At 45.3% G+C, this 13,370-nt stretch overlaps 1 protein-coding gene across 3 annotated transcripts in view; it reads right to left on the reverse strand.

Annotated features, from left to right (window-relative positions):
- Positions 1-1,047: 1,047 nt before the first annotated feature.
- PLEK (pleckstrin) overlaps positions 1,048-13,370 on the reverse strand; it is a 51,149-nt gene continuing 38,826 nt past the window's right edge. For all 3 annotated transcript variants that reach the window (XM_060026464.1, XM_060026463.1, XM_060026465.1), the window contains 5 exons: positions 10,591-10,775; positions 8,841-8,945; positions 5,181-5,264; positions 4,267-4,336; positions 1,048-2,753 (listed from right to left, as the gene is read on the reverse strand). In XM_060026464.1, the coding sequence (XP_059882447.1) occupies positions 2,617-2,753; positions 4,267-4,336; positions 5,181-5,264; positions 8,841-8,945; positions 10,591-10,775 (581 nt within the window). In that variant the 3' untranslated portion in view covers positions 1,048-2,616. The remainder of the gene's footprint in view (positions 2,754-4,266; positions 4,337-5,180; positions 5,265-8,840; positions 8,946-10,590; positions 10,776-13,370) is intronic.

A 13,370-nucleotide genomic window follows, 5' to 3' on the forward strand; every position in this document is an offset into this window, starting at 1 on the left:
CTTAACGTCTTTCCTTAAATTAGTACTCTGTTCTCCACCTGAGTGGAAGATTCTCACCTTACAAGGCCTCCTTCTACTTTTTTTTTCCCAAAAGGATGTTAGATTTATCGATTTATCAGATTTAATGCTTTATTTTTCTGACTTGCTATCAGTCACATGACGCAAGAAGCCATTTCCCCCCTTTATATATTCTTTCCTAATTCTCCCATAAATGATTCTCTTCCAATTTATTTTTCTCCCCACTCTAAATTGGAACCCTGGGTAAATGCTGAGCAGCCCTTTTTCCAGCTTCTAATGTTCTTCAAATGGAATTGACAGGTAGTACTTTCCTTGACCCATATCACTGAGGGCAATCTCTGTCTCTCTGGGGCTCAGCCCCGTGTGGGTTTGCTTATTTCTGTGCTGAAGGGGCCTGAATATGATTTCTAAGCCAAAGGGGTTCAGATATAATATGTATACCTATACTCTAAGTATTTACTTTGGCAAGTGACACCTTCATTCCAGTTGCCCCTGTTAGGAAGCCATAATGATGCTTTGAATTCTCTGCAGACCACAATATATAAATGTGCAGATTGTACAATGCAAATCCCAAGAGGTGACAATCACCTAGACCACAGTGTGACTAATGCTCCCTGGAGTTAAGCAGTGCACACCCTGCACAACCATACTTAGAAACTTCTTTTCCTCTAATGTAAATCATTTTCTGCATTCTTAAAAATAATGGTCATTTATAGACTCTTTTGCTTGCCTAAACATTATAATCAAGGTCTCATAAATTTAAAATTACAATAAAGACTTAGGGAATAGGAAGATATACTGTCTGTATATCTTCCTTTTCCCTATGCCTTATCTTTATTTTCCCCCTATGTTATTTTCCCTATCATCTTGCTCCCTAGAATACACTTTGTTTTTTAAAAAATTGCAAAGTCATTGGGATAACTTGAGAGATGACAGATGGTGTTATCCTCAGTAAGGGAAAGTAGGTGGTAAAAAGGGGGAGTCACTAATGTCAGGCAAAACATCAGAGTCATGGTACCAAGAAGACGCTAAACATGGTAACATTTATTTCAAAACTCAAAACTGATTCCATATTAATAAATACTTTTAACACTGAATATAGGAAAACTACTATGCATGTTCTAATACAGTTTACTAAAGAATCAGAGAAAAGGTAGTCTTTCATCTCTCGGCCATTGAGAAAACAGTCTGGAGGTAGGAATAGCTTCAAGGATATTGTGTAGAATTGGGGGAGGTAAAGAGAGGAGCTGATAAAACCAGGAAGAATTTTCTACTCTCCTTTCCTTACTAGGGCCTGAAAATTAAAAATCTGAAGTTGGAAAATACACCTGCACAACATACCAGATTTCCTTCTCAATTTTGGTTTAGAATCACTAGTTGGTGGACGGGGTCAAAAATTGGAAGCAGGTACCCAATTTGAATCTAGGTCAGATCCCGCTGGCTGATGATGGGTCCATGAGGCCCCTCAGAGGCCAAGCAGGAGACCGGACAGCTTGTCCTTAAAGCATCTGCTTTAAGGCACAACCACAGTATCTTTAACTCAAGAATTGAAGGCATGGCACAGTGTGACGGCCACCTCCACGTGCTGTCTAGATGTAAGTCCTTTCAGAGCTGTCTTTGTATAAACTCATCAGCCAATCAGCCGGCCTGTGATCCAGCCCCTCCACCCTCTGGAGCTGGGGGGACACTTCAGGCGGGCAGCTGTCCAGCCCCTTCACCCATGGAGAGACCCCATAGAGAAAACCCCTCTGGCCACTTTTTTCTGTAAACACTCAAATGAAACAGAATCTTGCAGATTTGGAGTTCCTGCTCCTAATTAGAAAAAATGGTAGAGAAATGCTCTGGAAAGGGACAAAGATAGCCCCGAGTCAGATCAGTCTCCAGTGCGAGTGGAACACGTCTGCTTTGGGCAGCTTCAGGACGTGGAGAGGACCCTGGTTTCCTCGGGTCTTTTTCTCAGAAGACATAATTTTCCAGGCTGTCGTCACAAGGCTTCAAGCTAAAGCCACCACTGCGGCGCTGGCTCTCAGGAAGTTTCTGGGTAGGGCAAGGAAGGAAGAGGGTTCTCCTTGACCGTGATACATGATCCTGTGGCCAAGAGCAAGGGAAGGCAGCAAAAGGGAAAAAAAGAGGTTTGTACCTAGTGCTCTTAGTACAGGTGGGCAACAGTTTTAAAGGGAAGAGTTGTTTCGGGTTCTGAAGGCCACAGAGGGACTCCGGCTGCACTGCCATGGGTCCTAGAATCGTGGGGCTTTTGAAGCTAGGGAGGACCTCAGGGCTCTCCTAGTTCAACTCCTTCATTTTCCAGAGGAGGAACCTGAGGCCTGGAGAGGGTAAGCAACGTCCCCAGGCCACACAGCTTGTTATATCTGCCTGGGGGACACAGAGAGCGGCAGAGAGCCTTCAGTGAGCAATGCGGTCGGTGTAGGCGAACATCACGCAGCACGTGGTTAGTTACATTCAGGACCCCCGAAGATGACAATGTCCCACCCCTGGGCCCTTTCTCGCTGATCTGTCGCAGAAGTGGCCAGGTCCTGGACCGAGCTTATCCATGAGGTTCCCTCGGGAAGCGGGGTGGTGCAGGTCGCCGGCGTGTCCTCACTTCCCCGTCCGGAAGGCCACCTGGATGGCTTTGATCCACTCGGTACGCTCCTTGGGGGTGGCCGCTTGCAAGAAATAGTGAACTTCATCAGCCGTGATGATCTCAAAGAGGTTCTCGTCTTCACTCTTCTTGCCTGGTGAGAGAAAAAGTGACGGTGGGCATGGGCACCAGAAAGGTCCCTAGTTCACCCTCCTTCTGCAAGCAATGAAGTCCCCATTTTTCAAGCGTTCCAAAAAATTTAAATATGTGATTTTCAAACTTACTATCACTGTATGATCATACATATTCATGATATGATTATCTATATAATGCTTATATATACAGGTGTGTAGTATGATTTTGTGCTTGTGTGTGTATGTGTGTTTAAGAAGTAAAACCTTCAAGGAGAAACATTTTATAGTTTATAAGCAAACTAAATTTCTCACTTTTGCACACAAATAGTGTTTAACCCTGTAATAGTGTCCAGTGAGTATCTTTCCTCCACTCACAACATAAACCAAGAGCTGACCTCAATATATTTTTTTAAAACATCAAAAAAACCCCAGATTCACCACCAGTGCCATCAGTATAGCCTGAACTGGTTTTTTTCTTTCTTTTTTTTTTTTTTTTTTTTGTGGTACACGGGCCTCTCACTGCTGTGGCCTCTTCCTTTAAGGAGCACAGGCTCCGGACGCTCAGGCCCAGCGGGCATGGCTCACGGGCCCAGCTGTTCCGCGGCACGTGGGATCTTCCTGGTCCAGGGCACGAACCCGTGTCCCCTGCATCGGCAGGCAGACTCTCAACCACTGTGCCACCAGGGAAGCCCCCTGAACTGGTTTTTATCAAGGGCTAAGTGAGACTCTTCGCTGAAAGATCGGAAGGCAGCACGCTCTCCACCCCAACCCTAAGGAAGACCCTACGGGGACAGGCAAGTGAGCAGATCCAGGAATAGTAAAAATCTCAGCTTTTGCAGCTGCAGTGTTTTCCTGTCAGCCTCCATAACCTCATAAACCCAAAATGACAAGGAGAAACCAGGGTCTGGATGTCTGAACCACATCTTCCCACTGACACCACTCCTCCCTACACCTGAGGAGACACGGTCATTTCATCACCAAATCATAGACTTGTGATCAGGACCCAAGGGTCATCTGGTACGACTCCATCATTCTCGGAGGAGACGGGAGAGCCCAGATGAGTTACGCAACTCAACGCAAAGTTGTGCCACTCACTAACTAGCCTAGACCTAACTATAACCCAGGAGCAGTTCCTGCTCCCCACACTGCCTCATGGCGCAAATGTTCCTTTTGTTGTGGGATATTTCCTGGTCTGTAAAAGGTCCCCTTTAAGGAACGTCATGGCTCAGTCTCAGGCATCAGGAGGGAACAAGTGTCTCCATCTAAGCCGGTTCTGAGGTGATGGATTTTTCTCAGCATTGCACTAGGATTTATTCAAGGCATCCACAAAACCACTCCAAGTCCCCGAAGCCCGGAGAGCCAGCGCAGCAGTTGGGAGAGAATAGCTTTGGGTCTCTCTAAAGTTTTCAGACAGTAAATTCATTCATGCCTGAGTGAGGGAGTGATGGAGTGAGTGCTGTTGACTCAGGGTGCCCAGGTGTGGGAAGGGAGCCTCGGTAGACACACCTCTCTCCCACAAAAATTCATTCTTACCATCTGGGTTGCTCTCCACTGAGGTCACCACACAGCCTCTCAGGCGAATCGCTCCCAAGGGATCTTCCCCCTAAAGGAGAGAGGAGTCCTTCATTATGTTTCCAAAGTAAAATGTATGGGTATTCTTTATGCTGTTGGTGCAAAAGCCACACAGACTCACTGTGGAGTAGATAAGAGCAGAAAGAGATGAAAGAGAACCCCTTCTGGAGCCTCCATCCCTCAGTTCACACAGCGGGGGGGTGTGGAAGCTGGAAGACGAGACACAAGTCGATCTGAGCTTCACATCCGGAGGAAAGTGGCAGGCAGAGGAGGCAGTGAGGCTGAACCATCACGTCCCATGAGAGAAGGACCACACGTTTCCGGAGCCCTTTGGCCCCAGGCAACAGGCATAGTAGTATAACCTCCACAGGAGGGAATCGAAGAGCCCTGCCCTGCAAGCAGAGGCTGAGGACCCGGTCCAGATAGACATGCTCATTGTATTGAGGAAAAAGCCCTCTTCTGAATAATCAACAGCCCAAATGGCTGGACTCAAACAATGTTCTCACTGAAGTAGGCCTAGAAGAGGAATTATCACTTTTTTGCATATCAAGCCAAGAGCACAGTGTTGGATTGGTTGAGTTCCTCTGAAAATATCAGATTGGGGCAAACAAAGAAAATTCTGTTGAGTTGACCAAATAAATGACCATAGAGTGATATTTTCTTCCATCCCTGTGATTCTGCTGGCCTCAAAGCCTACGATCTCAGATCTTTGCAATAAGAAGGGGTAGGACAAGGTAGAGGAGGGTGAGGAAAAAGAAGAGGGGATCGTGAAGAGGAAAGGGGCTTCAGCAGAGCAGAAAGGGGCCTGGGAAGCCCAGTGGATAGAAGCAGCAGAGGCTTCTAGTGGGATGGGTTTATCGAGCACAGCCTCTCACCCCAGCAGGGTCATAGTAGTGCAGATACGCAGGGTCTTCTCTCAGAATGAATTTCCTCACTTTCCAGTTCTTCCGCCTATGCCCCTGTATCCAAGATCAACACAGAAAAAGAAAGGATGAGTTCTTCGCATCAGTCAGTACACCTAGTACCTACGTGATAAGTCTTGTTGAGTTGAAATAAGAAAAAAATAAAGATGAAATCCTAACTCCAGGAGAAACCAGGCTACAACCCAGACCTTTGTCAGAGAGATAGCAGTAGATAGATGTTATTAAATCATGGATTAAGTTATTTCTAAGATTGTCTTACAGCTTTAGAATTATATAAGACAGTACTATGTACAGTGTACTGTGTTAGGTAATGGGGCGCTATCAAGAGATTTAAGACATGGCCCTGTGCTTCCAAGAGTTTATAACCTATGTGGAAATATAAAATCGCAAATGTCCAAATCAAATAACATGTATAGGTAATGAGTTTCAAAGAATTCTTTAAATATTTATTGTTTATTATTTGGAAAGTTAATTTGGGTTTTTGTTTTTTTTTTTGGTTTTTTGGGTTTTTTAAATTTTTACTGAAATACAGTTGATTTACAATGTTGCGTCAGTTTCAGGTATACAGCAAATTGGTTCGGTTATGTACACACACGTATATATATTCTTTTTTAGATTCTTTTCCATTATAGGTTATCACAAGATATTGAGTATAGTTCCCTGTGCTATACAGTAGGTCCTGGTTTCAAAGGATTTAAATGAAGGGTATGTAATTGTGGGTTTGGGATGTCAAAGAGAGCCTCATAAAAACCTACGTTTATCCACGTGGGACACACAGGAGTTACATAGGTGAGAAAGAGGTGGGTGGGAAGACCACTGACAACAAAAAAAGCAGCGGTGGGAATGTCCAAGGCATATTCAGTCAGGCTAGAAGGCAGGGCTCATGAGGAACAGCAGAGGCAAGTTTGGAAAAGTGGAAGCAAACAGTAAAAACTGAAACATGGGGGTATTTTCATTGGTGGCTTTTGAGTTGGAAGCGAAAAGATTACAGTGACATTTTAGGAAGATTAATATGGTGACAACATACAGGATGGACCAGCTGGCTAGATGAAAGATAAGCCAGGGGTAAGATAATATGGTAATAAGAAGATCATCAAGAAATGATTGCAACAATCCTGGCATAAAATCATTAGGGACTAACAATGGGTAGCAGCAATGGAAATTGGAAGCAATAGTGGTTGTGACAGACATGATGAAGAATAGGACTTGGCCCTTCCCCATAGAATTAACCATTGACACCATCTAGACTGTGGGTTCTGAGGCGGGATTTGTGTCTGTTTATCTTTGTTTCTCCCACACCCAGCACCGTGCCTGGCACACGGGAGCCCCTTTGTATCTGTTTGTAATTGCCTTGAATTACCCAGTTATTTCAATTCGCTGATAGCAGTTGTTTAAAATGTTATGTTAAACCTGATCCTATGATTTCCCACAGTAAATTCAAATGACAACTCCAGAAGCTAAAAAAGTTAGATTAGAAAATACATAGTTTCTATGTTGCCAATATGAAGAATATTGTCCGCTATTTCTGAAGCACCACATGTTAAGAGGCACATATACAAATTTTCCAAAATTTTTCACTGCGCTTGTGTAGAAAGTGATGAAACGTTTGTGATTTTAGCAAACTGTGCCTCCTTCATAATGCCAGGTCAGAAGAGTCTAAAGAGAGCTTTCAGGAATGGGTCTAAGTTATTTGGCAGGTCGTCTGGTCAAGGAGCTCAGCTCCAAAGAACCTTTTACTTGCCTGAAGCATGGAGCGAGGAACGCTGTAGAGTCATATGGGAGAACAGAGAACATTTCTATCTGCAGTATCACATACAGAATGGCTTTTGTAAAGCGTCAGTTTCTAGAATTCTTGTTATGAGTGCCTGCTCTTTGCCTTAGCTGATGCTGCCCACGGGCTGAGGACACTAAGGCTTCTGCCCCACGCCGTTTCCTCCAGATCCACGGATACACAAGTCCAGTCCAGCTGGGACTTTGTCTACCCCTTTTCAACCTTCATGTTCAGTTTCCTCCGGGCTCTGCTCTAAATTAAGGCTCGTCAGATCAACTAACTCAAGAAAAGTCCTTCATGGCTGATAACGATCTAGAACTATAGAAGACATCAGCAAAAAGGAAACAATGAAATTCACCCCCCGCCAAGTGATTCCTGCTTTAACAGCCACCTTTCAGCACCTGTAATGAAAGAGCCAGATAACGTAGGAACGTTTGTCAGACAAATGAGAAATCAGGTGATGGACAAGCTCTGCCTATGGGCAGCAGCCAGATCCTTCCCTGTATAAGGCTGGCCCTGCTCCTATGCTCTTCCTTTAATCTAGTCAGTGAGCACCCTGTCATAAAAGTTATTAGAATCGTCTAGAATCCTTTCTAAACCGTGGCTGTATTATTCCCTAGGACCTTGTTCTCTCAAAACCTGATGTGAAGGTAAGTTTTCCACACCAATGCCCTACTTCCCCTAGTGAAACTCAAAATCCATATCAACGTTCTCTTTTCTAAGTATAAATATACATTCAACTTTGGTTCTTCTCTCTTCACCCTGGAAGTTCAGGGTCCTATTATAAGTCAAGTCTCTCAGTCCCACGGGACCTATAGACAATGCATGGAAATCTCCTTACAGCAACCAGATTCTCTCTGCTACGTACTGAGAAGTGCCTTTAAGACAGCTCACGGCACAGCCACGAGGGCAAGACCTTGGCCTTAAAAAGCGGCTTTGGCTTCTCGACAACATATACTAGCCTCAGTTGTTTCACCCTGAATATTCGCATATTTTCCTGTAGAGGTGCTGGCCTTGAGTTCTTCACTCAGCTCCAGCCCTTGTGTTCTCTTACCTCTTGGCATCCCGTGCCTTGGAGCCCGGTAACTAACCAGAGCTCTTCAGCTCACCCCAGCCCCTGCCTTGCAGACTGACAGTGGCCAGTACTGGTGGACACCTGGTCATGACTGAGTCTGTGCCCTCTGAGCAGATTTGACCTTTGTCTGCTGCTGCTCTTGCAGAGCTTGTCTGGATTTGGTCTCACCGTGACCCACCCACAGTCTGAAATGGTACTTCCGTGCTCTCAGTGGTTTATGATGTTCCTCTTCCAGGTATGGCCTGTTCCTATTTCCTGGTTACTTTGAAGGGAGGAGGGATAGGCCAATGGAAGTACTTTCACCATGAAACATCCCTGTCTTTTGAAGGCATCTCTTAGCCAGCTGATATCCTCCAGCTGATGAAAGGGTCAGCATTTTCTTGAAACATTGATAGAAGAAGAATTTCCCTATTTTATTTATTTATTTTTAATTTTTTGGGCTGCGCCGCACAGCATGTGGGATCTTAGCTCCCCAACCAGGGATCAAACCCACGCCCCCTGCAGTGGAAGCGCGGCGTCTTAATCACTGGACTGTCAGGGACGTCCCGAATTTCCCTATTTTCAGGTGCTTCTGCCCTGTCTGCCTCAGTCCTCCTGACCTAATGCCACGTTGATCATCTACTTAACTATCTATCTATCTTTCACTAGGTGGGTGTCATTTTCTAATTGACTATTGACCAAACAAACAAAATCCCATTTGGTGATTTAGAATACAAAGGACTTGGTAAGGGAGAAAGGTTAGAATGGAAGAGTAGTGACCACTCACCTGCTTCAGTAAACATCCCTGCTTGATAATGACCCCTCTGAACTCTTCTTTCAGAATCACATCATCATCACTAGAATTCTCTTCACAGAAGAACCCACTGTCTGGCTGTTGGGGAACCAAAGAGCAAGTTTATTTTCCAGTCTTAGGCATATTGCTACGTATACCATCTCCATCTCCCTCTCCCCTCCAGCCACTCCTTCCCCCTGTGGTTTATTGGTTTATTCCAACTTGAACTTTAAAGTTTCTGGGTTTTTTTTTTTTTGGCCTTGCAGCGTGGCATGTGGGATCTTAGTTTCCTGATCAGGGATTGAACCGGCGCCCCCTGCAGTGGAAGCTCAGAGTCTTAACCACTGGACTGCCAGGAAAGTCCCATCTAGATGCTTATATCTTGTTGCTAGATGCTCTCTTGTCTCCGCTCAAGTGTGGTTTTTATCAATATCCTTTCATTTTCTTGGGTTCCCCAAGCTATATTGGAAGTCTAGCTCAGCACATCTTTTTTCAAAGTCTTTCTTCTCTTGGGATCTTATGGCCAAATCCCTGAAAGCAGAGTTGGCTAGTTTATAAGACACTGTGCACACGACACAGTCTCCACAACGCCCTCTGCCACTCAGCTCCTCCACTTTGAGAAGACCAAGAGCACATGTCCAGCCACATCCTCTGAGGTCAGGAGGGAACTGGGCCTTGCTCAGCTATAAAAGAGCAATGAATCACACGGAGGAAGAGGAGCCACTGTGCTGGGTATTTTTAGAGTCCCACATTTAAATGGCTATAAACAACCAGATCAAAATTCTGAAAAAAAGAAAATTCTGACAGGGGAATGTCCCCAAAGTGAAATGAAACTCTCTCTGTGACAGTCACTTCATTTTTATAAGCAGCTTCCTTACTTCTGTGCTCTGACCCCAAATAGAAACAAAATTGCCAGAATCCCCCTAGAAATCCACTTTGCCAGATTTCTCATGTAACCCAAGATTAAGTCCGTATTGTGCAATAGAGTGTTTCCCAATCTGTGGTAAGCATGCCCCCGGGGATACGCATGGTGCAGGGGGAAGGAACCCGGATGAACACATTTTGTATTGAGTCACATATTTTAATGTTTATTTGGAAATATAAAACTGGCCCATTGGGATTTTACACATCTCCCTCTAGAAAGGAAGCTCCCAGAGGGCCATAATTTTTGCCTGTTATTTTTCTTTCCACTACTGTATCTCCTTTGTCTAGGTGGGTGCCTGTCATGTACTTGGGCCTAATAAGTTTTTTTTTTTTTTTTGTGGTACGCGGGCCTTTCACTGTTGTGGCCTCTCCCGCGGCAAAGCACAGGCTCCGGACGCGCAGGCTCAGTGGCCATGGCTCACGGGCCCAGCTGCTCCGCGGCATGTGGGATCCTCCCGGACCGGGGCACGAACCCGTGTCCCCTGCATCGGCAGGCGGACTCTCAACCACTGCGCCACCAGGGAAGCCCCTGGGCCTAATAAGTTTTTATAAAAGAATTCTTGCTTAGAATAAGAATAGATATAGCAAATTTTTAAAAGTAAATAAAGAAAACTATTCAAGTGAACAATATTTTCCTTTAAACAATCTCACTGGATGTGACAGGCATGGTGGAGGGGGACAGCTGTCAAGTCAGGGACATGGATCAACGCTGTAGGGCTGGGCTCTTTCTTTCACGGTGGATATGAACTGAGACCAACCCAGAACCCGCCCAGAGCAGCCCCCAAGCCAGGAGGAGTAGGTGGGGAGCTCTCTCACTCACAAAGTAGTAGAAGGCGTCGGGGTTGTCGAGGAAAGGGTTCTCAGCAGTTCCGTCCACCGAGTATTTGGAGAGGTCTCCAGCAGGCTGCAGGTACCCTTCGTTGAGCAAGGAGGAGGCTACCACCAGGCCCTCCTGGCGATTCCGAACAGATTTATTGGAAACCAGCCAGTCGATGACACAGTTACCTGGATGGGACCATCAGAGGGTATGTTAGCTCTCTTTACCAAAGAACAAGCCACTGACAGTTGCCCCTGGAGAGCTCCGGATGACCCAAGTGTCAGACTTGTCTCATCTTCCCTGTTACTCCAAGAAGGAAAAATGAAATCCGCGGGACAGATACCTGGAAACAAAAGGAACCATGTAAAATGTTTTGAAAAACACTTACATGCTCCTCAAGGAACAAGGCGTGCATAAAGAAATGGTTTTTACTAACCCACTCATTTATTCCATTAATGACCTAGAACTTCTGCTAGGAGCTAAGTTCTGTGATGGGTACTGGGGAGGCTTCCTCAGGGAATCTAAAAAGGGGATCTGCGTGATAAGTGCTGTGACAAGTGCTTTGCTGTGGATGGATACAGGGAGCTGCTGGGTCAAATCTGCAGGAAGGCGTGGAGGGGTGGGTGGGGGAAGGACTACCGCATGCGTGCGCGCCATCAGGAAAAGTTTCACAGAGGAAGTGACACTGACTGGATGCTTGCCAACCATCTACTCAGGCAGGGGCCGAGAGGAACCAGCAGGGGCTGAGGGAGATGCAGTGTGAACAGACTCACACAGGCATGAAGCAGCCCCGCTGGTGGGTGGGGGGAGGAGTTGGTGGAAAGAAGGCAAACAATGACGAGAGAGAGAGGAGGCCCAGTGTGAGTGGGGAGAGCTTTGATGGTACATTAGGATATTTGGCAGTGAAGAGCTATTGCAAGTTTTTAAGCAGAAAACACCATGACAGTACGTGTATGTCCTAAATTCGAATTTGGCGATGTCCTTTGCACCGAATGTCACACCTTAGACAAGGGTCTAGCAGAGACCTTGAGAAGTCATTCAAACAGCCTTCTGCCTCAAGAGAGGATTGCAAGGAGCCATCAACTGGATTATTAGCAGGTTATAATGAAACTTTTTATGAAAAATATTCTGTACAACCAACAAGGTCCTACCACATAGTGCAGGGCACTATACCCAATATTTTGTAATGACCTATAAGGGAAAAGAATCTAAAGAAGAATATATATATATATATATGTAGGTATAACTGAATCACTGTGCTGTACACCTGAAACTAACACACACACACACACACACACACACATGTAGTCTGTACAAATGTAGCCAACCAGGGAGCCAACATAACAGGTCCCAGGTCATCAAAGCAAGAGCAGTAGGATATGCCATCCTTGAAACAAGAGTGAAAGCAGTTGATTAGTGTACCTTCCATGAATTTCATATACAAAATGCTTTGCCCACTTTTCTTTCTCTAGAAGGATAAACTAATTAATACTGCATTTCTGACTTTAATCCTTGTAGTGACCCTGTAAAAGAGGTAGGGCGGTAATTACAGACCTCTTTTAAGAATGAGAAAATTAAGACTCAGAGGGTTTAAGTGACCTTAGGCCCAAGTTAACACCTGCCATGGGCCTTCACTTACGTGTTCTAATCCTAGATTCCATATGTGTTCAGCTAGGCATGCCGAAGCTCAAAAGACAATTTCGGTCTAATCTCCCCATCACCTGACATTCAAGGTCCTCCATCACATGTCATCAGTGCCTGGGTCCCAGTCTCTGCTACAGACTTGTCTCTCCGCTGAGACCACCCGAGTCCCACAGGAAGGCTCAAGCCACCTGAATTTCTAGAATCCAGTCTGACCTTCAATGGAGAGAACTTAAGTAGTTCAAGCCCAGGACTCTGGGACTCAGTAAGACATTTCACAGGAAATAAGTCTGACCGGGACCTTGTGCCCAGATCTATACCAGAACTTCCCCTTGGTTTCTTTTTCCAGAGGCTTTGTCTTAGTGACCTCGGTCCTACTTGAGTTAGGGCCCTGCCTTATTCTTGGTATCTGGATTCCAAATCTCAACCCTGGCTTTCCTCATGCTAATGGACCACTGCCTTGACTCTCTGAGGCTGAATTCCCCTGGGATACTACCCACCCCCTCTTCCCATTTCCCCAGATCACACCCTTTATCCTCCACCTTCAGAACATTGACCTCTACCGTTTTTGTGCATTATCTATTGATTGGACAGCCCTTCGGATTCCATCTGTTGTATCTTCTCAGTGTTTTCCTCTCTTGACCTCTATTGCCACCATAAGTCAGCCATGTCTGACATCTGACAACCTAGTCCCGAACTGTACTCCTCATTTTTTTTCCCCTAAGGAACCATCAGTCCTACCAGGCTGGTCATTTTCTTTCCCTGATGAATATTCTGGAAATCTCAGCCCCATAACTTTGTCCTCACCATCTGCTCAGCCTAACTATCCTCATCAGAATTCCTTCCCACAAACACTTAAAGAAACTCTACCCATCTTTCAGAGTAGAATTTAGGCACCATCTTCTATTCATCCCAACTACCCCTGAGTTCTTTCTCTTTTCTGAACACACAGAATTGATTGTCTGTGCAGACGTGTGACTCCTTAACCATAATAACTGCATTGAGAGCCTGTACCATATAGTACTTAGAGTGTGTTCTAAACACATTACAGTTACAGCAAGCCTTAATGTAGGTGCACTACGATTATCCCTATTTGATAGACAAGGAAAGTGAAGAGAGGCTAAATTGTTGGCCTAAGCTTT

Source organism: Delphinus delphis, chromosome 12 (genome assembly GCF_949987515.2).
Source record: "Delphinus delphis chromosome 12, mDelDel1.2, whole genome shotgun sequence".
Classification (NCBI taxonomy): domain Eukaryota; kingdom Metazoa; phylum Chordata; class Mammalia; order Artiodactyla; family Delphinidae; genus Delphinus; species Delphinus delphis.